This window comes from Carex rostrata, chromosome 11 (genome assembly GCF_964058835.1).
Source record: "Carex rostrata chromosome 11, lpCarRost1.2, whole genome shotgun sequence".
In the NCBI taxonomy this organism is placed as follows: Eukaryota; Viridiplantae; Streptophyta; class Magnoliopsida; order Poales; family Cyperaceae; genus Carex; species Carex rostrata.
In genome coordinates, this window is record NC_135928.1 from 12036127 (window position 1) to 12063967 (window position 27841).

A 27841-nucleotide genomic window follows, 5' to 3' on the forward strand; every position below is an offset into this window, starting at 1 on the left:
AGATTTTACATTTTAGTTTTATAAAATATGCTAATAAATCTAAAATAATAAATTTACCTAAATTTTAATTTACAAGTGCAGAATTAATATAAAATAGAACTTGGTAATTTTTTTTTAGAAAAATTACTCAGTACGTGCTGCACATTTGATACTAATGCAATGTTTAGGGTTCACGAACTACCGCGCCATATATTAAGGGTAAAGATTTTAAAAGATCAGTTTTGACTTCATGCAGCGAATAGACTAAAGAACTAAAACAGCGATGAATATACTTTGTGCGCTGCATGAAGCTAAAACTACTCTGTTAAAATATTTACCCATATATTAATAACAGTACAAAGGACAAAGTACAAACAAACTTCTCCATACCTGGAAATGGAAAGTATTGTTTGATCAGTCCCCACTTTCCAGTGAGCAACAAACTTTTAACTACAGTCGTCACCCAGAAACGGCGACCTTCCGCCACCGCCGCCGCCGCCGCCGCCGCCAAACTAGCACCACGCCAGCCCGCCTTCTGTCTCCGTACCCAAACCCTAGGTAGGTCCTTCCCTAATGCTGTGATTAACCCATCTAAGTAATGGCCTTTCCCCTCTCTCTCCTTTCTCTCCTCCTCTCGCTTATTTCCGTACTCGCAGCATCACCATCCGCTGAAACCGTAACCCTAGGCCTGGACATCCACCACCGGTTCTCTGCACCGGTTCGCCGGTGGTCTTTATCTAATGGTAAAGAGCTTCCTGGGGGCTGGCTGGAGGCGGGAACGGCCGAGTACTATACAGCACTTGCTGGACATGACCTCGCCGGAGAAATACTTGCTAAAGCTGATACAAGTAGTGGAGGGCCTCCAGGTCTGACTTTCTCAGAAGGAAATGCTACGCTCAAGGTCAATTCACTGGGATTGTAAGTTTCTGCTGAGATTGTTTTTTGTTTTTTGTTTTTCATTTTTTTATCAAATTGAAGTTAAATTCAATTTAATCTAATCAAATATTCTCTTGTTATGGTTCTAGTTTGTACTATGCATTGGTTACAGTAGGTACACCGAGCATGACATTTTTAGTTGCGCTGGATACCGGAAGTGATCTCTTCTGGCTGCCTTGTGACTGCACCAGCTGTGCACCTCTTTCTACGGGAAATGGATTTGTAGGTTTATCTTTTTTTGTTTTTAATCTAGTGATAATTTCTTCTAAGACTGTATAGTTGGCTTAGATAAAATTGTTATTCACCTCTTGAGTGCCTCATTACCAATTTAACATACTGAGATTGAAGCTGATAAATATTCTTTCTTTTTGTTTTTGTAAGAGTAGGCATTTTGTAGCTGATCAACCTTCCAATTGACATCCATTTAAAAATTAATTATTCGAGAAATAATTGACTTCTACGGGAAATGGATTTGTAGGTTTATCTTTTTTTAAAATCTAGTGATAATTTCTTCTAAGACTGTATAGTTGGCTTAGATAAAATTGTAATTCACCTCTTGAGTGCCACATTACCAATTTAGCATACTGAGATTGAAGCTGATAAATATTCTTTCTTTTTGTTTTTGTAAGAATAGGCATTTTGTAGCTGATCAACCTTCCAATTGACATCCATTTAAAAATTAATGATTCGAGAAATAATTGACCGACATGGCACCAGAATTCAACTGGCATATGCTGTTACAGGTCCAATGGAGGTTGCAAATTAAAAACCTTCTTAAATTAGGTTCCTGTTATCATAGGATTTCCTGTCTGAATGGTACTAGCCCCATTGCATGTATGGCCAATCTCAGACTTTAGTGAATATTTTATTATTTTTAGGGATCTGGAACAATGACCTCCTTGCATTTATGCACTTTCCAAATCAAATTCTAAGACTCCAGTGAATATTTTTATTATTTAAGGGCTCTGAGATCACATTCTATAACCCAAACATGTCGATGACGAGCCAGAGGCTTCCTTGCGAAAGCAATTTGTGTGAGGTACAAAAGGGGTGTTCCGAAGCAAGCCAGTGCCCCTACAAGATAGTGTATGTTTCAGCTGAGACTTCATCTTCTGGTTTTCTGGTTGAGGATATTCTGTATCTGACGACAGAAGATGCACGGCCAGAGATTGTTGAAGCTCAGATTGTATTTGGGTAATTGTTGAGGACTCTATACAATTATTAGTAAGTTAGTATCAACAATGTACCATGCTGAACCATAATACAGTGCTGAGACCTACTCTTGTTCAGTGATTTTCATATGTACTTTCATCATTTGTATTTATGTATTTTTATTATGGGAAATTTCAGGTTTTGGTCCTTAAACATTCTAATAAATGAGAAAACAAGATTGATGCGTGAACTTTCATTTATACCAAATTGGTCATTGGACTTGCAAAGAAAAACCAGCTGGTCCCTGAAGTTTTGTTGCTTGAATTCGGTCCTTGAACTTTTCTCTAAATAGCCAAGTTGTTACTTTTTAGGATTATAGGAGGACCAACTGGTTATTTTGAGAGAAATCCAAGAACAAATGTAGTTCCTTTTTGAAAGTTCAAGGGCCGATTTGGTGCAACAAAGTTTAGTACTAACTTGGTGTCTGTTTATCAAAGTTTCTGGACCAACTTGATTTCATTCAGAAGTTGAAGACCAATATGGTGGAAAGGGACCAACTTAGTTTATTGTTGAAGTTCAAGGAACAAAATCTGAATTCTATAATTTGTTATTGTTGCCCATCTCTGGATTTAAAACTTTATGTTCTGATGAAGAAACCACAATGGTACTAGGAACCAAAGATTATTATTTTTTATTTATTTATACCAACTGCCGTATATAAGCGGACCATACAGCATGAGAATTCTCACTATCAACACAAGTATAATTACCACAACTAGACTTCAACTACCCTTGTTACAGAATCAGTGCCATCATAGGTATCTAGAACTTGGATGTAAATTTAATCATATTTGTATCTTTTCAGATGTGGTCAAGTACAGACAGGCTCATTTATAGATGCAGCAGCTCCAAATGGGCTCTTGGGCCTTGGCCTGGAGAAGGTGTCGGTCCCAAGTATTTTGTCTAGCAAGGGTCTCACTTCAGATTCCTTCTCCATGTGCTTCAGCCAAGATGGATTCGGCCGAATCAGTTTTGGTGACCAAGGCACTTCTGACCAAGATGAAACACCTCTTCATATTAACCAAGTTCAGTAAGTCAATCCTGCTCTTTTTCGCCTTTTTTTATCCATTAAATTTACACTTCATCAGGTCTACCAGGGGCCATTGATGATCATTGTGATATGAACTCGTGCACTGGTACCAGCTGATACCATAACACTGTTTTGTAGGTTAAAATAAGTCATTTATTTATTTCCTATTGAACAAGAACAAGATTCTATAACAGTTGATAATTAAGATTTGTATTTTTGTGGAAACATTTATAGTAATTACACAAGTAGACTATGAAATATTACTTGGTTCCAATTTCAGAAAGTTGTCAAAATTCACATTTTCATCCCTAAATTTTCTAATTTGTACCAATTTTGTTTCATCTTACATTTCTCAGTGAAATCATGGACCAAATCTTAATCATTCTTACTTGGAATAGCTTGTGCTTTCTTTTTAAAAGACAATTTTACCAAATGAGTCATTTTACATTTATTATGTTTCAATTCATATTTTTTATTAAGTCACGGGCGGCAACAAAATGATGCAGCTCAAGAAGTTCATGGACCGGGTAGGGAACTGGACATTACATTAGGAACTATTCAAGACACTGTTTTTGCATGTAGTAATACTAATAGCATGATTGTAGTTGTTATTACTATTTATCTTCTTCTGTGTTTGTGTTCCGGGGGCGTGGAGATGTGATGAGTGCATGTTGTATGTCAGAAATAGTAATCTTCTAAAACTGACAACTTTTATGTATTTCTATGCAGCCCAACATATAATATTAGTATTACTGGAGTGGTGGTTGGAAATACTTCAGAGGATGTGGAGTTTAATACTCTCTTTGACACTGGCACCTCGTTCACATACTTAGCTAACCCCACGTACTCCTTCCTCACAGATAATGTGAGTTAGCTGATGTCTGTTATTAAATTTAAATTTAGGAAATTAACATAATCAATGCGCTGACAGTGTTACCTGATTATTTTCTATTCAGTTTAATGCACAAACTGATGCAATTCGACATGGCCCGGATCCTAGAGTTCCTTTTGAGTACTGCTACAATATGACGTACAATCCTTTGTTAGAACTTTCTTCTACTACAATACTTAGAATATAATGTGTATGATAGTGATATCTCTATCTTTTGACGTGTGTAGCTCAAATGATTCATCTACGATTAGGGTTCCAAATATTAGTATGAAAACTGAAGGCGGAGGCATGTTTTCTGTTAGCGAGCCAGGTCTTGTTGTCAGCCTTCAGGTATTACCTCTTTTCATACTGTGCAAATTTGATATACTTGTAACAGTCTTAATGTATTTTGTATTCATCTATCCATTGTGCAGGAAAACGAATTCGTGTATTGTTTGGCTGTTGTCAAGAGTAGCAAGCTGAATATAATTGGACGTAAGTCTTAGATGCTTAGCAAGATCCATATATGTTGTTATTCACTGCATGCATAGCAGGGAGGGCCCTGCTGTCCTAATCCAGTCCATCCAATCCAATTCAAATTGACCAACTTTGAAGCACCAATTGGAATATAGGAACCTTTAATCACAGCTATCCAATGAGAATTGTCACAGGACAGTCAAATTAAGATCAGATGGTACAAGAATTCCTGCTTTTACTGCTATTCAATGGTCCATGTTTATTAAGGGTACAAAGTGGTATAACCCAAGACCCATTTTGCTTGAGAACTAGTGAGCATTTAATTATCTTTGGTGCATTGTTTATATAGGAACTCTTAAGTTAATTCCTGTTTATCCACTCTCATACACAGAAAATTTCATGACGGGTCTTCGTATCGTCTTTGATCGAGAGAGGAAAGTACTCGGCTGGAAGAAATTCAACTGTGAGTTTGTTGTTGTATTTTCTTGCTGGGTGTTTGTTTTGGGTTTGAGGGGGGTGCAGGTTCATATGAGATACATCATATGCAATAACCAGTTTTTTATACATTGAAATTTTCCTGTATGCAGGTTATGATGTAGAGGATTCCAATCCCCTTCCAGTAAATCCAAGCCATTCTTCTCTTAGTCCTTCAGTGAGAGACAATTATAAACCAGAAGATACAAAGGAAAATAAGAATGATACAGCAAAGGTCACATCCCTGACGCCTCTTAGCTATTCGCCTCATATGAATTTTATACCGCTTGTTTCATTGGTGTGGTTTTTGCTTTCAATATTCTTGGCTGACATCTGTTGATCTCCATTTTTCAGTGGAGTTTTGTATAGCACCTCTTCACTAGGACCTTTTACTATAGGGAAGCATAGGTCTTCTAATTTCTTTGTAAATTTTTCATTACTTACCTTGTTAATAGAGAAACAGAAAATAGCTGTTTTTGAAGGCTCGCTAAGGTTTATTAGATTGGGATTAACTTGAAATTTTTATTCTCGTTTCTTATTTCTTCTTACTGCATTAATTTTTAACATATGTTGTTCTGTCTATCCACTTTGTTTTATGCTCTTCTAATCCCTTCATACTTTCACCTTTTTAATAGTGAAACAAAAAGCAGCTGTCTATCAACAGATATGTAATGATTTTCTTTTCTTGTAAACCAAACTGTCCGTTGAGCTTTTAAGAGCATTGAGTTCAACTTTTAGTCACTATCAGCAAACAATTTTTTTAGAAAAGAAAGTGATTATCCAGTTAAACAGCCGTAGAAGGTAATAAGAGAAGAATACAAATAGTAACAGAAAAAATAATAACCGATCGTAAAATATATGTGATCGGTTCCTAATAATGTAAAATGTTAACCGCTTGAAGAGGACCCACATAAACCAACTAATCAGTTGGGGTTATTGGGGTTGTCTCCTCTTCACCATCTCCATTTTCTTCCTCAACTGTTGAGGAGAAATCCAGGTACAACCCTTCAATTGCCTCAAACGATGCGGTAAGGTCTTGAGAGGTAAGCTGGTGATACTCAACCAACTGGTGCAGACTGCGATTCTCCCTTGTCAGATCTGCGTTTTCTTGAGCCAATCGGGACTTTTCAGCCAACAATGCCTCTAATTGCAGCCTCAACTGGAGAAAAAACAAAACAAAGAAGATTTCATCAGCTGCCCTTGATCAATTATTTAAAAGTTAGACCAGTTATGATACCCTTTTCTCTCAAATTAACTTCTAATCTGTTGTGTACCAGTGCTCTGGTGCCATTCCCTATAGAGAAGTGTAAGAATGCTTAATAAATTACCAGGTCTTCTGAGCTGTCATTCCTCTATAGCACATGATATATAGCTATGGGGTTAACATCATCAACATTCCTCTCTTTCTTACCTCCCTTATTGTAATCTCCTTATATCTTGCAACTCTTTTTATTTTTAATTTAAAAAAAGTTACGCAGTAGGCTGTTTGCCTACTACATCAAAAAATTACCAAGTCTTCATCATCATGTGAGGCCCCTCTGTCGTAGTCTTCTTCTCTGAGCCTCCTGTTTTCTTCTTCAAGGTGATTGCACCTCTCTTGCATGAAGTTGAGTTCTGACTTTATGTTCTTTAGTTCCTTTGAAAGAGAAGCAGCTTTCGTTGCCATTGACACTGCCAGCTGTCAAATCACAACAAGACAAAACGGGGGTAACGTTTCAGCACGTTAAGATATTCAGGTGATGAATTATTAGGTTACTGTGGTTGAATAATACAATTAGGTAACTGTGGTTCATTCTGGCTTGGCATCATACCAGACACCTGTTACTGGTACAAGTACATTTTATTTCTTTTGATGACAAAATCTGTGTATTAAGGATAAAGTTCAGAAAGCAAACCATGCGTGCTGTCTTGAGATTTGAGCTCTTGGCGGCACCGTCAGAAATTAGCTTTTCTTCCTTTTCATCTGACAAGTTACCAGAGGGAGCCTGTGTCTTGAGATTTGAGCTCTTGGCAGCACTGTCAGAGATCAGCTTTTCTTCCTTTTCATCTGACGAGTTGTCAGAGGGAGCCCCTGTGTCTTTCAAGGTGGTCTTTTCTGTTAGCTCTGGAGAGGTGCGGTACCTCTTTGCTCTTGGCTCTTCAGCTTGGATGGAGTTGGCCAGAGCGTCAGCTCCCTGTATCACATAAAAGAATACTGAGAACAGGTAAAATGGAAGCACATTATAGTATGAGACATTAAACCAGTTCCCTCACAGAATTTAACACCTAGCATCTCCTTTTGTTAATTTCTACCATTTCATGAAATGACCTAGAAACTGTATAAAAATTGTGTATAGCCCCAACTGATAGCATTCATGCAAATATTATCCCCAAAGCCCATCATATATATCTTAATTTGTTATCCCTATAGAAATGAGAAAAATAAAAGAAAGGTTGTTTTTTGCATCTTTTTGGTAGAAATGAGCAGAAGAGCAACCAGGTGGTATTGCATGTAATACCTTAGTGAGTCAATTTCTGGTACAACCTTGAAATATCTTGTCCAAAAAGGGCACATAGGTGAATAAAATACCTTTTGGGCAGAGTTTAGAGTATCTGACAGCTGTGAAAGAGTGGAGGAGACCGAATCCAATCCCTTTAAAAGAAGCATTGAATCCTCCCTCAGCCTTTTGCTGCGCTCAGATGCAAATCCAGCCTGAGTTTAGAAATTTAGATAGAATCAGCCCAAGTATATATGAAGTATGTCTATCCAATTTATTAGAACAGAAAAAGGTTGGGAAGTGTAAATTGTACTGTAATCAGATACCCAATGCCATTATTTACTGATAACAGTAAAGCTACTTGCTTCTTTTCTCAGAAATTAAGCAGAAAACTGCAAAATTGACCCCAAAAGTTTTAAAATTTGAACAAGAACTTCAATGAATTAGTTTATTGGGAGATATTATTCTCAGATCCGCAGATAGAGGAACTTTGAGCTGACCAAATGCTAGCAAGATTTCCTAATTTGGGAAGAAAGAAAATACCAATCTTGGAAGATAAACAATAAAAAAAGAATCAAATTAGGAAGAAAGAAATTAATTACAGCTGATTGGTAGGCCGAAACATCAGCTTGTGAATTAGTCTTTAGATCTTCCAAGATCGTATCAACTCTACTACGAAGCTTGCTCCACAGCTTTTCGTCAGATGCGGGGCTAATCAGACACGCGTTCTCCATTAGAGAGCAAGAGAGTGACACAGATGCAACGGCTTGTGATTGGGAGAGAGAGAAAGAGAGAGAGAGAGAGAAAGAGAGAGACGAAATGCAACGGCTAGTAAGATGGAGAGAGAGAGGAATTCAAAAAAAGGTGTTCAGTTGCGAGCTGAGACTACCCCAAAATTGGAATTCACATCTCTGAGATATCTCAAATTTTAAGTGTTTTAATGGGAAATCTTAACCGTTAAAATACGTTCTGCACGAATCTCAAAGCAAAAATAAATACTGGCCCCTGCGCTATCCGCCTATCCCCGAATAGACGCGGTACGCGTCGGTAACGGAAAAGTTGAGATATCTCAGAGAATTCACTGGATTTGACCTGGTTTCCTATAACTTATCAAGTAGATTCTCTGTCGCATTCTAGTTACAGTGATCCGTGTGGCATGCTTTAATGTCAGCAATCACTCAATCAGCATTGCAATTTTGCACGAGTAACAGAAATACAAAGATCTATTCAGATCTTATTACAGAATATCCGTTGTCGTCACAGTTTTAACTGGATAAAACTGGAGATCTCCAAAAAGCAAATCACTCAGAAAGTCAGAATTAACTAAATTAGCAACTAACAATTAAAAATCCTAAAATTATTGCTTCTTCAAAAATAAAAAAATTAACCGCAGCTTTTGCGAAGATTTAAAAATATATATATATATTCTGCTAGAAAAAAAAGGGCAAGAAAAAAAGAAAAAAAAAGAACCCTTTGTTTCTCCTTGTTGGTTCAAAGAGAGGCAATGTAAACGTAACGGATATTTCCTATGAAGTCGAATGAAGACAATATAAATACAGCTTAATTAATGTCTAGTGACCAAATCTCAGAAAACAAATTTAATGATAAATAAAAATAAAAAATTACTGAAGTGGCCATTAAAATTTGAAATTTATTAATCTAGAAAAAAAAATACATCCACTGGACACTAAATTATATAGTCCTGGTAACCCAAAATTTTTATAACATCTATTTTCTTCAAAATGTTAATAAAGAATTTATTAGAAAACAGCAGCTACTGGATGGGTTCTTCAAATTGGTATGGCTCAATTTTTTTTAATACATCAAATAATATATATAGCATTTATTGGTACAATCAGCTTGTATGATATAACCGTTGGATGGTGATAAATTTAATGAGCAAATTTATTGACTTAACCAATTTTGTCTAGGAGATGGGTTTTGAACAAAGTTTCTTCCAAAGCTAAATTTAAACCTCCGATTTGCATTGAGATCCATGCAAATATATTTAATACTTAATAAATTTAAATGGCTCATTGAATCTAAATGTTTGTACGAATTTTGATGCAAATCAGACGGTTTAATTAAGTCCGGCTTTGAATGAAACTTTGTCCAACGCAATTTGAACAAAACCTCTACCCATTTGTCTATACCTTACATGGAGATAAATTTTAATGATGAGTTAGCCGTTGGAGAAAATAAATACAACAAACAGTTGGAATAGGACTTGTGCTTGTTATCTCTAGGTATACATCACCCAAAATTAAAAATGGCTCAATCAATTTTCCTCATTCTCCTTTTATATGCGTATAAGAAATAATATGGATCCTTTCAACGATGACCACGATCAATATACAAACATGATTGTGCTCTACTTAGAGAGAATTAATCTTGTTGGAGCCAATTCCTTAATATATTTGGTTGTAAAATAAAAATAGCTAGAATAGTCAAATTAAAAATAGTTATTGTTTGCCTTATTAAAATAACCAAATTTTAAAACCCATAGGAATAGCTTATTCTAATAAAACAAAAAATTTGGATTTACTATTATAGCTATTCTAACCCAACCAAACACCGAATAGGTTATTCCGAATAGCCTAACTCTAAAAATAGCATATTCTCAATCCAACCAAACATACCATAATCAATAATTCGGACTTTCTAGTCCAAAAAAAAGGATGATTTGGTCCCTTCTATGATATCAATTTTTTTTTTCATCTTTCTAATTCTTGATAAAATATTTAATACACTTCTCTATATAAAAAAAATGCTCTTTTTCAACATTTGAAAACAACATACTCGTTCATAATTTCAAACTTTGAAGAAATTTAAAAAAAAAAGGGATCACTTACAACATTTTGAGAGTTACAATGTCTTACAATAATTCGATTTTGCGATTTTCAAAGACCAAATAGTCGATCCAAACCGATCAACATGATATCTATATTAAAATGTGCTTGGAAATCAAATTTTATATATTTTTTTAAATATTTTTTTACTTTTTATTAAGTATTTTACAAAACTGTTGTTTTTTAGTGGTCTAGAACTGTCTAAAAATAACAGTTTTGTAAAATACTTAATAAATAGTAAAAAAGTTCAACAAATATAAAATTTGATCTTCAAGTATATTTAAATTTAGAGATCATATTTAACAGTTTTGGTTGACATTTTAGACTATAAAAATCATAAAACTAAATTATTATAAAATGTTGTAACTTTCAAATGATGCAAGTGAATCCACCTTAAAAAATATGCCCCGTGAAATAGAAATTAAAACTCACATGTTGGTTCTATTTTTCTACTTCATATTTTATAATTTATCTTGATTGAAGAAACAAAGAATGAACTCGCAGCAATATAGATGAAAATTGTTGAACTTTACCTCTCTAATTAATTAATTTACAAACAAAAAAAAATTCCTTTTAACTTCTATTTAATTCTGTGGTTTCGGTATATTAAAAAAAATTCTGACAAAACATTAATCTAATTGTTACAAAAATTCTAATACTATCTCAAACTAAAAGTTTTACTAAATTTTTATTACCTTCACATAATTAATAAATTTGAAAATTTTCGTAATTAAATATAAAGTACATATAACAGTTCGTTTTATCACAATTTTTTTTCAAATGCTCTAAATTCCCATATGTACTTTTAGATGAATTTACACAAACAAGCCATTAAAAATGCATTCTATATTTAATATAAAATAACAATATCGACTGCGCTTCAACAAGGTAAAGTAAGCGGAATTATTTTCTTTTAGAGAAGGGTTCAAATGCACCTAAAATTTTGTGCACCCAAATGCAACCTATCTTTCAAATTATTTTTCTCAATTTTAAAAGTCCAAATAGTCAATCCGAACCGTTAGATGCGATCTATATATTAAGATGTGGTTGGAGACCAAATTTTACATTTTTTGGAATTTTTTACTATTTATTAAACCACTTTGAAAATCGCTGATCCAATGGTCCAGAAAATGTAAAATCAGCGATTTTCAAAGTGGCTTAATAAATAGTAAAAAAATTCCAAAAAATATAAAATTTGGTCTCCAAGCACATCTTAATATATAGATCGCATCTAATGGTTCGGATTGACTATTTGGACTTTGAAAACGGAGAAAAAAGATTTGAAAGATAGAGTGCATTTGGGTGCACAAAAATTTGGATACATTTGAACCCTCCTCTTTCTTTTATATTTTGGTTGTCAAATTCTTAGACATAGTAACTAAGAAAATTATACATGTTAATAATAATAAAAATATTTTGGTCTATGCTGTCTGATCCCTTCACATATATTTTTCTAATGATAATTATCACAAGAATAAATGTGTGTTTTGTTGGATTTACAGGCCAATCAACCCATTTATTTGTCTATTTGAAAAATTGTGAACCAAATGGGATTGAATATTTGAATATGATAACTCGGTTGAAACTCAAATATTACCACTTTACCGGTGAATTAAGGATGTTTTTATTCTTTTAAGGGCCTGTTCGGCTGGACTGGAATAGAGGAATATGGTGGAATTAAGACTTTATTCTCACCGAACAGACTAGAAATTAGTTGGATTAAAGAATAGAGAATAATACTTTTTCCCAACTTTTCAATTCCAGGTGAGGGGTGGAATTAACTTTTGAGTCGGAATAGAGAATTAATTGGGACTTTTTTATCCCTGTTTGATTCCATTTACGCTGATGTGGCATTGGGCCTCCATTTTTTTATTGTCTTATTTCTTCTTCTCTGCACGGTTCCAGAGAATGAAGACTCTATTCTCTGCACGGTTTCTCCTCCGTTGATTGTGAGTCCGTTTTCCGGCGACTCTTCGAGAGAACACCGAATCAAAGGTTAGAAATATACTCTTCTCAATTTTCTCTTTTAAACGAGATAATGATACCTCAGTTCAGTACAATGAGTAATTTTTTTCTTCAAAATTGAAAGGTTAGAAATTAATACCTCAGTTCCGCATCCTCAGTTCAGTTCAGTACAATGAGTAATTCTCTTTTAAACGAATCAAAGGTTAGAAATTAAAAATTGAAATCATAAGGAAAGGAATTAATTATTCTTTTCTTCAAAATGCTGACGCGGTCGCATAAATCTACACCTGTTGAAAGTTGAAACTGTATCATTAATACCTTCCCATATAAAGTAAAAGTAATTCTGATTGCACAAACAGAGAAAGGGGAGGAAACACAATTGACTAAGAAGAAATTATAAAGTTGTTGTACTCAAAAGTCAAGAGTTCAATTCTCCCTCACGACTTGGTAACTTCTGCGAAGATTTCCAAGAAAATTAACTCAAATAGCACGTTAATGCAGAGGATGCGGATTCAGTCGGCATAGACCCCAATATATTCCATATTAGACAAATAAACAACAAATAGACAATATATTTTGTTTTTATATGCAGTGATGAGTAATTCGGTTTCAACAAGTGTACATCAGCACTGTGAATGAAACAACAAGTGTACATCAGGTCATTAATTAATTAATTGATGCCAAATTCGGACTAATAATATTCTCACACTAAAAACCACACCCAAAGAAATTATAATAAATGACCAGCAATTTAATTCAAGAGTAAGAAAAAAAAAATATATTTCTTAGGCTTGTTAAATTGGATGTTGCATATCTAGGTTTTGTTCTTGGCCAGCAAAGGATCAACGGTACTTCTCCATTTATTGAAATCCAATGGTGATCCAAGGTTAGAGAGAGGCATGCCATTGACAAAGAAAGCAGGTGCTCCAGCTACACCCCTTGAGCATCCGTACTGCACAAAACATCTCATCTCCTTTAAACTAATTAATAATGTATATTTCTTTGTAAAACCATTAGTTTCTTCTATTCAGAATGAGAAGGGTTTCAATACCTCGTGGCTTTCAAACCTTATCAAATTTCATATTTAATATCTTCGTTAAAGTTCAAATCGTCGATCTGAACCGCTCAACATGATATCCATATTAAAATATGAATAGGGATGAAATTTTATAGTTTTTGAAAAAAAATTTACTATTTTTTAAAATAAATACAAAATCAGTCAAAAATAGTGATTTTATACCTATCTGAAAAAATAGTAAAAAGATTTCAAAAATTATAAAATTTGGTCTCCAAATATATTTTAATGTGAATACCATGTTGAGCTGTTTGGATTGATAGTTTAGACTTTGAAAATGAATATATAAAATATGAGGCATGATGAGGTATGAAAAACATGAGGTATTGGAACCCTCCTTATTCAGAGTAGCCTCATATATAAATCTAACATTTTAAGAAGTCAAATAGTTAATATCAATCAGGAACTAACATTTGATCTAGTGGCTAATACACATGGTCTCTGAAGTGGAAGGACATGAATTTGAAATCTGAAAGATAAAAACTTTTGTTGTAATAAAAAAGGTATTAAATAGTTGGGTGACTTGACCTCCAATCTTTACTAAAAAAAGAAATAATATTAATCATGTTTGGCTACTGCTAAAATTTAAGGAGAATATAAGTTGCTTATTTCATCTTACTCTTCTTATTTTACATTTGGTTTGACAGCTTATGTCATGACTTAAATTAATTCATTTAGAGAAGAGAAAAATTGAAAAAATAAATTTGTCCATGACAAGGGATTCTACCGACGGAATAACTGTAGAGTAAGTTAATCCATCTAAAAAAATAATTAATTTAATTTAATTTACCTTAACTTCATTTAATTTTACTCTTCATATTTTACATATCTCATTTGAAATCTTAACTATGAATTGAGTAAGAAGTTTTCTCCACATTTGATTCTTACTCCCCAATAAAAAATGTCCATTAAGTGTATAAATCACAAGCTTCTAACCTTGAAAGAAATCTTAGCTGCTTGATCAGTACTTGAATCATTGAAACCTAACTGGTATGCTGTACCAAAGCTCTCCCCTACTGCTGTTAGTGCTAACTTGGTCATGTCTGCTACAATAGAGGCCCTTGACATTCCATAAGTTGGTGCATTGTAATATTTCTCCTGTTAATTTATTCATCAAATAACATCAATTAACAAGGCTTAATTTGAAAGTAAAACAAACACTCTTAAGCAGAGCTCTAACCTGAGTCTTAAAGAATAGCTCAAGAAGGGGATAAACAGAGGATGAGTTCAGCTTGTTTGCTATGTGAAGCGAACGACACGCGATAAAAGCATTGCTGTGATACCTGCAAATTTGCTCAAGAAATAATAAGATTGGAATTTGAATTTTTGTGTGTCTATGGGTGTTTCACTTACAAACAAATTCTCTATCTATGCTCGTTGATTTTTTATTATTATTATTTTTTTAAATTTCAAATCCCTTGGGCAATCTATGCTCGTTGATTGCAAGTAATGTGATAAGGCCATTACCAAAGGCCCTTGTATGAAGCATAGGGTCCGATATCAAAGGCCTCCTGAGCCCATCCACGACCTCGGACTCAGGAGATCCCGCGAAGGCCCAATAAAGCCCACTTTGTCGGCCTCCTAGAGCCAGATTTATGCGAACTCGGGACGATCACCTTACCTATGCGGACATTACCGTGTCTACATGGCTGCTATGTGACAATTTGTCAGATTACGTAGACGCAGTCTCGTTACCGCTCTTGAGATACAATCACCAAATGACCTATATAAGGCCCCAAGCTCAACTGACAAAAGAGAGGTATCAAAACAGACAAGAGTCTGAATACCACATTACCTTCCCACTTGGAGAACCGACAACCCAGCTCTTATTCTCGACCTATCTCCTCGAGACAGGGCAACCTAAACCCGATACCTCGCCCATACGGCCTACTCTCTCCTATATAAAATGAGCTTCTATCTAAAATTTGCTTATGAAGCCAAAATTGATGATATTATTTATTTTGCTTTTATTTACCTTTACAAAAGGCAATATTTTGCCTTTACACTTTCAGATAAAGATAAATAAGCAATATTGCTCCCTGGACCAAAATACATTTTACGCTAACGTTCGCAATAATCAGTCTAAAATTGAGCAAACTTACGGCAAGGGAAAAGGATGAACAACCAGCGACAACCGACCGGAGTAATAATCCAAAGCCTGCTTTAGAGGTGGCCACGAGTCTCGGCTATCGGGACATACTGGATCAAGAAAGGCCTCCACCACGACGGATTCACCCCAAACAGATGGCATTCTGTACACAAAGCCATCTATCTTTGCTGGAATGGGAAGCTGAGATTTGCATAGAAAGAAACAGAGAAATAGCAGCAAGAGAGAAAATAAGAGAGGATTCATTTTGATAATGTTAGTTTTAGTGGAAGTGGATGCAAGGTTATATACTCGCCAAAAGATGGTACATACTACATACACTAGTTAGCTTCCAATAATTCAAATAATGCTTTAATGGGACCACTTAGTTTCTTTTTAGTCTCCACTGAGATTTATATAAAGCATGATGAGTTGATGACTTATTAGATGTCTCATATTTTTTTTTTTTTTTTGGGCATTTAATTATAAGATGTCTCAATTCCAACAAAGTCACTAGTGTATATGTTGCTTGTTAGGTACCTTTCTTTTATGAGCCGCTACTGTAAACAAATGTTCTTGGTGCAAACTTTTCTAATAGTTCGTTAATTATTTTATATTTCATCTATTTAAATTTTAAAAGTAAGACTGATTTAAAACCTCTGACCTGACCTGACAATGATTTGTCTTCACCTACCAAATAACAAAAAATATCTGTCTTTTCTTGCGCAGGTCTTAGTGCGTCGAATTCAGATCCAGTGAAGTAATCAATTTTTTTTTGGATTTAGATCTATAGTAATCGATTGTTTAAAATTTATAAACGAAGATAGATCTATAGTACGGCCTACTATAGTATGCACTATGCATAGTACCATAGTCTCACTGTTTATAATTATATAAAATGAAATATATATGCAATCGCATTGTGATCAAATAAAAATAAATAAAATTGAATTAAGGCATTTTCCATTCAAAACTACGACCTGATGCAAGCATTCAACCATTGACACCTTATTAGTGATCCAGCCCAATTTTAGTCTCAAATTTCAAACTAATGGGCTTTTATGGGCCACAATTTACTAAACCTGACTAACTACTACCATCTGCTCGTAAACACCAAAGATATCACAGCTTTATTAGTGATTCAGCCCAATTTTAGTCTCAATTTTCAAACTAATGGGCTTTTTTGGGCCACAATTTACTAACCGGCCTAACTACTACCATCTTCTCGTAAACCCCAAAGACATCACAGCTAAACCCCAGAATCCCAGATCAGAGTCGCCATTGAAGAACGCCATCACAAGGAGCCCGGAGAGAAAGGAAGCACGAAATCAAGCGAGAGGGATGAGCGGGAGCGCGTTCAACGCGTTCAAGGCTAAGGTTCCGGTGGAACGGAGCAAGAATCTGTACATAACGCTGGTCAGAGGGCTACCTGGGACGCGGCAGCTCCATCGCCGGACGCTGGAAGCGATGCGCCTCCGCCGCTGCCATCGCACCGTCGTCCACCGCACCACTCCTTCCCTCCTTGGGATGCTCAATCAGGTCCGGGCTTTTTTTTCTCTCTGCCTTCCTAACATTTATTTCTTTGGTTTTTATTATGTACTGTCTGAAGTTGATTGGCGTGCTATAAATTGAGGATTTGGTGAAATTCAGGGACTGTTTAGTTTTAAGACAGTTGTAGATTTACTCAATCCTGAAAGTGAATCTATCAGTGTATCGGTGGAATTGGCAAGAGACATATAGAAGCGTCCAATTAGATAATGAAATTGTAGCAATATAAAGATTGATGCATGTAACCTTCAATTCTGTACCAAAGTTCAATTAAAACTTGAGGGAAATAGTTGAAGAAAAAAGATATTAACAGCTGATAATGGTAACCTGAGATGTATAGCAGTAAATGCATCCTAATCAAGTCAAAGTATGTAGTTGTTTTGGACAAATAATTTTCCATTTTGGGTCATTTTGGTGTTTGGATATCCTTGATTTTTGTCATTTGAGGTAAGGTCATTTATGACTTTGTGCCAGTTTATGGCTGACAGCTTGCTCAGGTACAGGCTGGATAAGATTTATGTTTGAGCTTTGGGCATGTCAGGCTTTAAATTTTTGTTTTTATTTATCCAGTTGAAGTCAACTTTGGAGTTATCTACGAGCTTTTTCAGGTTACGGCAAGTCATTTTGTCAGGTCCTTTCAGTACATGCTTAAAATTGGGACTCAGTTACTTGGGTTTGGGTCTGGTCAGGTCAGAATCTTGTCGGGTTTCAATCAGTTCGGTTGGAGGGTTTATGAAGTTCAGTGGTTGAATTTTGGAAGAACTTCCAGTTTAACCTGGCTGGAGTTGGTTGGTCACCTCTGCTATCCATTTTATATTGGACAGGCCTGGTCAAATTTGGCACCTCACATTAACATAAGGCAGCTTACTGTATTGGTATTAGTTTCATCCCCTGTCAATACTGCTGAGACATATCCAGCCATGAATGACATGGAAACTAACATAAGTTGCATAGAGTTCCATCATTGTTGTAGAATTTAAAAGTTTTTTTCCTCACTTCTTCCCTTATTTTTAAGAGAACAAATAACATGTTCTCTAATGTTTTATAGATATGTGTTGTTAACTGGAATCAGGTGAAGAGATTGGTGGTAGTGGAGACAGAGGAGATGTACAATGCAAGAAAGCAACAGCAGGAGCAACACAAGGCACTACGCCCTCCTATTGTTATTTCCCATCAGCCTCAGCCTGCTGAGGCCTTCAAATCTGCTTCTGGCAAAGCTCCAGAGTAATTTGGTGTGTTTTTGTTTCCTGCTTGTTCAGTGCTTTGGTTGGTTCAGCAAGATAATTTTGAAGCTGGACATGGTGCTTATTGAAGGCTTGTTGCTTCTAGTCGAAATGTTTGTTAATATATTCCTGAAGGTAAAGAAGTGGCATTGCCATCTTCTGTCTTATTTTTGAACTCTTATTTGTTTGGTTAAACTCATGTCAGATCAATAATTGCTTATTAGTTATAAAACTACTGTGGGTACTTCATTTGAGACAAACTTGGACATATAACAACTACCACTTGTCTAAACCATGGTTAGGACATAACCTCAATAATTCTTGCCATCTATCCCAAACCTCGGTTAGTGACTCATCATCACTTTGTTTAAAGGAGGTGATATTGGGTCTAAAGTGTTGGGTCTTAGATGGTGGGAAGTATTTGTCTAAGAAAGTTTTTTGCAAATCCTCCCATTTTCTTAGACAGATACTACCCACCACCCACCATCTAAGACCCAACACTTTAGAGCCAAGATCACCTCCTTAAAAAAAAAGTGATGATGAGTCACTAACCGAGGCTTGAGATAGATGGCAAGAATTATTGAGATTATGTCTTAACCATGGTTTAGACAAGTGGTGGTTGTACTTGTGCTACTAGATCTCATATTTTTACAACTTATGCACATCTGTAATCTAACTTGGGGTATATGATGTTGCTTTTCTAACAGTTCCGACCCAATAATGTTGCTTTATGCATCATCGGCATGTAGGTGCTTAGACATGTTGATGAATCGGACTTTCAGAATTTATGTACAAATGAATTTTACAAGGTTCATTGCTTAACTGAGCAAATTTCATGATACCACTTCTTCAGAAAATCAGACGTGCATACTTTTCTTCTGTATTTCTCAAGTGTTGTTTAGACATTATTAAAATTTCATTTGCCAAAAGTGATTTGTTCAACAGTATTATTGCTTGAAGCAACGTATATCTAAACTGCAAAATGGTTGCTTACATGCCCACTGATTTACTGATTTAATCTAGTCAGGCTATTTTACAAATATTTTGTATTTCGGACGAAATATAAATGACTCAAAAAATTATGCTCTCATTTCGGAATTGTCAATCCAAGTCGTCCAATGCGGAAATTTTTAAAAATACCATTTAAAAAAAAAAGATATCCTAAAAAACTAGCATTTTTGAAAAATTAGAATTTTAATACGGTCGCATTCTTGAAATGCAGTCCCATTTACTAGGGACCGACTGCATCTAAAGGATGCGAACCATTAATAAAGTCCACATCCCCTAGATGCGGTCCTTTTTATTTTCAAATTTTGAAGTTTGAGCATAACATGAATTAATCACGTTTTCTTGTTTTTTGTTTTTTTTCTCATAGAATACGAATCATTGATTCAAACTTTGGAGATATTATTATATATTAAATTAATTATTTTATTTTATTGTTATTATTCACTGAATACTTTAAAAGTTTATTCATCGATAACTCTAAATTGATTTTTATTACAAAGAAGTCTAATTTGATATATATAGAGAGTAAGGCTACTATACATTGCAATGCATAGGCATCTTTGTACATTGGATTATAAATCACTGGATTCAAAGTTCAAATAACCAATCCAAACCGTTCATCTTGTTCTCCATATGAATATGTATTTGAAGACCAAATTTTATATTTTTTGAAAGAATCTGGTGATTTATAGTACCAAAATACCTATGAGTCTTATTTATCATCTACAGCAATTTGGTACTTCATCTACAGCAATCTGGTGATTTATAGTACCAAAATACCTATGAGTCTTATTTATCATCTACAGCTATCTCTCATTCTTATTTATCATATGCAACTCTCTCTCTCATTCCTAGGGGTGGCGGATATCCGCTTGACACAGATACGGATCCGGATAATAACGGACTACCTCCAAATTACCCGTATTCGGAAGGGTTTATATACCGCTCTCTGAATTCCTTTCTATCTAATATGGGACTACGAGTCCGCACGACTGGGGCATGCTACACATATATTAAACTTAATATTATGAAAAAGTATCGGAAATCTATCAAATTGAATGAGTGGTCTTATTGGTACATGCTTTGGTTGACGCTCACAAGGTCTGGGGTTCGATTCCTACGTAGTGCATTAATTTTGTTCCTCATTTTATGTTTTAACTTTGTGCACTTTATGTTTATTTGATTTTTTTTGTTAATATTGCAAGTAATAATCACGGTTTTATATGAAGATTTTATAAAAAAAACGAAATAAACCTTGTATTCTATATTTTTTATACCTTGTAAAGGTATTAACTCAATTATCTGTCAAATATTCGTTTCTTATTCGAATTCGTATCCGTGAATTATCCACTCTGTATCCGTTTAAGGTGGATTTGATTTTAGATTTTGACGTCTGTTTACTATTCGTATCCGTATCAGCTCAATAAAAAACGGATACGGATTTGATATTACTATTATCCGCTCCGTTTCCCCCCTACTCATTCCTTATTTCTTTATTTAAGAATCTTGATGAATGATCAATTTATTTTTAAGAATATCAAATCCTGATATCTTTCAAAAATATTTTATCATCATTTGATATCTTATCAAATTATTTGATATCTCCGAATTTAATATATTACTCAATTTAAGCTATGGTGAATCTTTTTACAATTTTACTTCTTTAATTGATAAGATAAAATATTTTTTTATTAGTATATTTAAGTTGGTTCTCAGTTTCAGATGTTAATTATTTGGAGAACATATATTAAGAAGGGATTTTAGTAATAATAACTATAATTAGTGCCACAAAATACAAGAACTAATTTATTAATACGAATTCAATTTCACTAAATATTTTTGTTCTTTTTGCTTTTGTCTATGGAATGTATATATTTCTACAAGTTATTGTTAGTGTAATAATCTAGAAGTCAATAATACGATAATTTATCATAAAGCTTTGTTCATGAATTGGATGATTAATATCATTTTGTTGCCTTGAGTATTATTGAATTTATGGATCATTTCGAGTTCATGACTGAAATTGTGAAACTCCATAATATATATAATATATACTCTTAAAAAGTCACTGACCAAGGTAATTAGCAGGAACACTAATTACCGCGATAAGGTTAGTATGTGGATTAAAAGATGGTTAAGTTTTACAAACCACCTGACACGAGATGTCATTTTAATCACATAGATACATGTTCTAGGAACATGGTATTTGACAGACCCCGAATGAAACATTAAATAGAATTATGTTCGTGTCATTTATGTTTTCATTCAGTGTCAAGTTCTACAGTATGAGATATTCATCTTTCCTACTAAGAAATGTATATGTGTGATTGTTATCAAACGCTGTCGGTAAAATGCAGTTATAACGGTAGCTCTTCGGTATACATGGCTTAGCTGAGGTAGTGATGGTTTACCAAGAATACTATTTGTCCCTCGTATCTCTATACGAGCTATAGCATCACTGGGCCCCTTGATAGAGTAAGATTATCTGCTAGCGGTATAATTACAAGAGTAATTATATTTGATAATCTGCTCAAGATCAAGAAAAGATTCAGTTAGCAAGGATGACACACATCTACCTTGAAACTAATCTGATAGCTATGAGACAGAAGAACAGACACAAGTAAATTGTTTACTGGATCGTGATATTGTACTGTACAGCATAACTCTATTTACCAGATGGTCATGATGTGTTGCCAGATGCCGCTCATGATTATAGAAGTTATGTTGTGTACTGTACAAGTGTAATTGGATGGTCATGATGTATTGCCAGATGCCGCTCATGATTATAGAAGTTAAAACAGTTTTAACTCTATTTACCAACATAACACAGATCCTATTGGGTCACACCATATAGGAGTTAATCGGATAATCTTATTGTGATTGATTATAAATTGGTTATGATCAATAGTAAGATGGTTATAATTAATTATACGTGTTATAATTAAATTATAAATGTTATGTAAAAATAACAAGCAAAAACATTGGTTAATTTATAAACGTGTGTGACACGTTGTATAAAAGTTAACCGGTTAATTTATAAATGTGCAGGACACATTGTATAAATTACCGAAACAAAAACTGCAAGAAAAATATATATAATTGTTCAGAATAATTATACGAATATTATTTGTATTCGGGCCGAGGGCATTCGGGTCTTTTCAGATTCGTTCTTATCCGCATGACATGTCATCGATCCTATCCAGATGACACGTCATCGATACCGAAACGAACAACCGAAGAAAAATATATATAATTGTTCAGAATAATTATATGAATATTATCTGTATTCGGGCCGAGGGCATTCGGGTCTTTTCAGATTCGTGCTTATCCGCATGACATGTCATCGATCCTATCCAGATGACACGTCATCGATCTTATCCACATGACATGTCATCCTTATCCATTCAATGACATATCTTGTAAATAGGCCGAACTTGGAGGGCATTTTGGTCTTTTGGCAACCGACCCTAAACCCTATAAATAGGGGTGGAGGGGTAGAGAGAAATTTGCTAATTCACTCATACCGTTTTGTGTCGAAACGGATCGGTATTTTCTCTTTCTCGGTTTCTCTCCCAAATAGTGTTTCGGTTGAGAAAAGAAAGTTATACGTAGTTGACGTATAATCTTGCGAGTTGTTGTGAGGTATATTTACGGGATTGATGAATAGTGTTTTACCGAATTTCGCGGTATGTCAGTTTTGCATATTGATGAAACTGAGCAACTGAAAATTCGTGTTTACGGGTTTTCGTCTTTTTCCCGTGAATAGTGTTTTTGCAGAATTCCGCGGTTTACGGTATTTCTGGCAGAAGAAATAAACTGCTCTCCGGTTAGTCCTGGTGGATAACCGATAGAGGTATCACACGTGTGATACTCCGAGTCGATTCCTTCCCTGGTGAGGCTCTACTCGCTCGGTCTGCATTCCAACTGTGATTTGGAAACAAGGTATAAATATGCTATATTAATCTATTTAATTGGTAAGTAGATTAAAGTTTTAGAAATCAATAATGGAGTAGATCTGTAAAAAGGATTAAATTGGGTTTTGATGCCAAAGGAATACTGAAGGTGGACGGCCTTGGAAAGTTTCCTGACATACCCCGTTTAATCCTGAGCTTAAGTTGGCCATAGAAATTTTTGTTCTACGGTCATTCCGCAACTTAAGCCTAAACGGGTTTTTGGTTACAGCACCGGAAACTCCAACAGTTATTTGTCCTTTTTTTTATCAAATCTCTTTATTTGCATCAAAGTTAAAAATTCAAATTGTAAATCAAACTTTTGATCTTCCTCATTTTGTAATATGATTCTGTTGCAACGCTCAGACACAATACTAGTCAATAAAGAATAAAACTAATTATTATATTAGTATTATTCGTTATTTATCTGTTACTTGATAACTAATTGATTTTGTTACTTGATAATTTTAATGGATAAGAATATGATAACATAAGATTAATTTTTAATAAATAAGAGTAAGAATTAAAACATTAATTTTGATACTTATTTTGTAATTCGAAGTCAATGTCAGAGTCAAGAATTAACATTAATTAATAGGATCCTGATAACAATTTCCGCAGGTCTATCCCCGCAAAAAACCCCGCACAAACTGCCAAAAATATCATGGGGGACCGCTCAATAATTAATACTCCGCAGAAACTGTTAGTATTTAACTTGAAGCATCAAAGTATTTATCGTGAATTTGCAAAGTGTTAATCCCTATGCAATGATCTCTATTTAGGAAATAATAAATCAATCCATTAGTTGTCCCCGCACAAAATTTCTTTTTTTTTGAATCATCCCCGCACAACTGGGGACCATTAAATAAACAATCCCCTCATAAATACTTGCCATTTATCCCCGCACAAATTTTCCTTTCTTTTCTGGATTGTCCCCACACAACTGGGGACCATTAAATAAACTGTCACCTCACCCAATGATAAATACTTCTCAAACATAAGGATAAATACTTTATGATACATTGATAAATACTTTATGTTACATGGATAAAAACTTATCAGACATAATTGCAACTTTCAGTACAATATGAATGATAAATACTTCTCAGACATAAGGATAAATACTTTATGATACATTGATAAATACTATATGTTACAGGAATAAATACTTATCTGACATAATTGCAACTTTCAGTAAAATATCAATTATAAATATTTCTCAGACATAATGATAAATACTTTATGTTACATGGATAAATACTTTATGTTACATGGATAAATATTTTTCAAACATAATTGCAACTTACAGTAAAACATTTATGACAATGATAAATACTTCCCATATATAATCGTAAATACTTGTCAGAACAACGATAAATACTTTCTTGAACTTTGTTCTTGAACTTGTCAATAAGTAATATTTAATCAAATCAAAGTATTATCATGTCAGGGACAATGATAAATACTTCTCAGACATAAGGATAATACTTGTCAGAACAATGATAAATACTTTCTTGAACATCAATAAACAGATGAATATTTATTAGCCGGAATTGTTATTAAAGAATAGTATAATTAATGAGGGATTGTTATTAGAGGACAATATAATTAATGTGGAGATTGTTAATTAATGCGGGGATTGTTATTAAAGGGCAGTAATTAATGCTGGGACAAATGAAAATTTTTAGAGGAATTAATGCGGGAATAAAAGACAGTTTAGGGAGTTAATTTGAAAAGAGAGGGTTAAATGGTGGAACAGTGGTGAGGGTATCAATATAATTATTCTAATTAATAAGACAAGGAGAGGAGCAGAGAGGAGAGTGTTGCAACTTGCAAAGTATTGATGGGAGAAGATAAGAGCGCAACGATATGTTGACGAATGCTATTTGTGATTTGACTAGTCAAACTTGGTTAATTTCGAGTCAGCCCTTCTATCTTAAAACAATGAAAAATTTGAAGCTGAAATGTCAAACAAGCATTTTTAAAGGGAACATTGACCGTACGGTCAGGCATTTTAAATGTGATATTAATTTGATGGGAGCTTCCCAGTTCCCACCAAATTTGACTGCATGACAACAATTTAATGGACTGCTAACAAAAACAAATGGTGCAATTTTTTTGCGTCCGTACCCTCGGAACCTCAAAGAACCAAAATTAAAATACTTAATTTATGGATGATTTTACAGGGATCCGAATCTGCTGTAATCCGAGATCAATGAACAATGACCCTAAAATCTTTATAATTTGAATTCAGTCGTTGAACTGTTTTGAGATGTATGCGCAGAAAAATTAGCTGTTTTGAGATGCATTTTAAAAAATAAATCCAACAGTTGAATTCGAGATTGTAGCAGATTTATTTTCTTTTATAGGACCATTAAATTTTATAAGTATCTGCAAATGCTTTGTTAGCAGTAGTCTTTGTTGCATTTGATTCAAGGATATTTTTTTAGATAGATTGATGAAGGCAAGCTTTTTCAAATTTATTAATTTTATTATTTACTAAGGATTTCAATCTAAATTTTGAACCTCCAACTTTTCTACACAATTTTTGACATTAGATTAAAGACTGATTTGATATTTTTTTTCTTCTTTCTCCTGTTTACCTGAAAATGATATTCTATGAAACATCTTCTTCTTATTTTTTCTAAATTTTTTTTAATACTCTTTTGTTTAGTATACTACATTTTATTCCCTGCTAGAAGTTTTTGATAGCTTGGGTTTTGGAAAAAAAAAGGAAGCACTCGTTTAGGGCATGTTCGGACGAATCACTGTTTACGTGGGAAAAAAGAAAATTCAGTTCAACTGAATTTTTTTTTTTCCCACGGGAACATTATTTTTTTAGTTCAATTCCCGTGCCCAAACTCATTCCCATTTGTCGGCCGAACAGACCCTTAGTGTTTTTAACTATAACATAAAAACAATAGGGCTTTCAAAATTTGAACATCTATGATAAATCATTAAATCCAAATTTCACTACAAATTTCTGCAATTTCGTGCACTATGTACTGTAATATTTGCCTACATCTGTACATGCGCGCTTTCATAATGTTGCTAATAATGTGGTCGTAATATAAAAACTGCGAACTTAACGCAGTGACGCAAACTTTATCTCTATAGACAGATGCAGGTTTAATTTTTGAGAAATAGTATCTAAAATATTCTAGGATGCATATACTCGGACCCTTTAATAATAAAAACAAAAACTTGGTTGCAATATAATTTGTGTAAATTGCGTTGCATCTAATTACATGATAAATATTTTTTATTGATCGATTTCCCTTACAGGGAAAATTGATAATATTTAATTTTTCTATAATGGATTATTATGTTATATTTTGAAATTTCCAGGGTACATATGCATGAAATTTCTTCCGAGTTTTTTCATGTAATTAATAAACATGCGTAGTAAATCCATATACGTAACAAGTCCACCGACCTTTTGAAATTGCAATCCAAGGATAATAAATTAATTCAATGCATATAAGTCAATTGCTTAAAATTTACAACTAATACTATATATAATATATATACAGGTACAGATGATTAATTAATTGTTATAATATATGACGGCATTCTGACTTCATACTACATATTTACTTCAGAATAGCTTGTTGTAATATAATATTCCTCTTATTAATTTTTTGTATATATGGTGTTATCTACTATTATATTCGTCATTATTTTTATATTAGAAATCTGAAACATCAATTTGATAAAAGACAAAATTAATATTCCATAATAGTTAATACTTAATTTAAAACTCGTTAATTTTTATATTTATTAAAAAGAGAACACCATAAAAAAAATTAATTGTAGACGGATCAGTTAGCAATTTAATCATCTTTTTTTGAAGAGTCACTACTACAGAAAAAGAGATTGCACACGGACATAAACAGGGGAGCTACACGGATTTCCTGCTGTGTGGAATGTGAGGGTGTAGAAATCCCTAAATAAATTACACACGAATATTTACCCGTGTGCGATTATTGAGAGCTACATGGATTATTACATAAACAACCGTGTACAAACACTTGCCAGCGTCGCACTCAAAATAACCGAGCTACACGGATTATTATATAAACAACCGTGTACGATTACTCTTTCTACACGGACATTTAGCTAAATGTTCGTGTACGATTACTCTTTCTACACGGATATTTAGCTAAATGTCTGTGTAGCTCTCTTATTATTATTTTTTTAGGTTTAAATACCTTTCTATACGGACTTTAGTTAAATGTCCGTGTAGAATTGTCTTATTTTTTGTTTATTTTTTTATGTTTAAATACCTTTCTACACGAACTTTAGTTAAATGTCCGTGTAGAATTGTCTTTTTTTTTTAATTATTATTTTTTGTGTGGCTAGCCTCCAGTTTTGCTAGCCATTTAAAATCAGAATTTTAAAACAGAGAAACATTAAACAGAGGCATTTTAAACTCAGAATTCCAAAACTATACAACAGTATAAATAATTCATGTACACTACATTATACAAAATTGTAGAAATCCATATTTAACATTACAAAATTCTTCTTGAAACCACCGTGCCCACATACATCTGAGATCATCGATCTGCTCCTTGGAGTAACACTTTTGCTTTGGTCCATACTACAATTATAATTTGGTATTAATTAGTAACAAGAAAAGGTAGATGCAAGACACTCGCAAATATCAATTGCTATTAAT

The 27841-nt window shown here is 34.0% G+C and overlaps 4 protein-coding genes across 5 annotated transcripts; 2 read left to right on the forward strand and 2 right to left on the reverse strand.

Moving 5' to 3' along the window:
* Nucleotides 1-375: 375 nt before the first annotated feature.
* Nucleotides 376-5545, forward strand: LOC144561687 (Eukaryotic aspartyl protease family protein). 2 transcript variants are annotated; one of them, XM_078310736.1, is made up of 10 exons: nucleotides 376-897; nucleotides 1005-1137; nucleotides 1877-2109; nucleotides 2933-3157; nucleotides 3887-4022; nucleotides 4114-4187; nucleotides 4277-4379; nucleotides 4463-4523; nucleotides 4897-4968; nucleotides 5093-5545. In XM_078310736.1, the coding sequence occupies exons 1-10, from the start codon at nucleotides 578-580 to the stop codon at nucleotides 5317-5319; spliced, it is 1584 nt and encodes a 527-aa protein (XP_078166862.1). In that variant the 5' UTR covers nucleotides 376-577; the 3' UTR covers nucleotides 5320-5545. The 2 variants fall into 2 exon arrangements, with proteins under 2 accessions (XP_078166862.1, XP_078166863.1); XM_078310737.1 differs by having other exon boundaries at nucleotides 730-897; nucleotides 1028-1137.
* Nucleotides 2083-18456, forward strand: LOC144561689 (ribosomal protein L30 family protein). Its single transcript, XM_078310739.1, has 3 exons — nucleotides 2083-2086; nucleotides 16745-16970; nucleotides 18052-18456. Exons 2-3 carry the CDS (start codon nucleotides 16773-16775, stop codon nucleotides 18205-18207), a joined length of 354 nt encoding a protein of 117 aa, XP_078166865.1. The 5' UTR covers nucleotides 2083-2086; nucleotides 16745-16772; the 3' UTR covers nucleotides 18208-18456.
* Nucleotides 5735-8329, reverse strand: LOC144561688 (GRIP/coiled-coil protein). Its single transcript, XM_078310738.1, has 5 exons — nucleotides 8059-8329; nucleotides 7549-7671; nucleotides 6875-7153; nucleotides 6490-6657; nucleotides 5735-6138 (listed from the first exon to the last, which is right to left on the reverse strand). The coding sequence occupies exons 1-5, from the start codon at nucleotides 8188-8190 to the stop codon at nucleotides 5899-5901; spliced, it is 942 nt and encodes a 313-aa protein (XP_078166864.1). The 5' UTR covers nucleotides 8191-8329; the 3' UTR covers nucleotides 5735-5898.
* On the reverse strand, nucleotides 12981-15727 carry LOC144561857 (uncharacterized). The gene is made up of 4 exons (XM_078310956.1): nucleotides 15448-15727; nucleotides 14526-14628; nucleotides 14282-14443; nucleotides 12981-13222 (listed from the first exon to the last, which is right to left on the reverse strand). Exons 1-4 carry the CDS (start codon nucleotides 15696-15698, stop codon nucleotides 13085-13087), a joined length of 654 nt encoding a protein of 217 aa, XP_078167082.1. The 5' UTR covers nucleotides 15699-15727; the 3' UTR covers nucleotides 12981-13084.
* Nucleotides 18457-27841: the final 9385 nt, after the last annotated feature.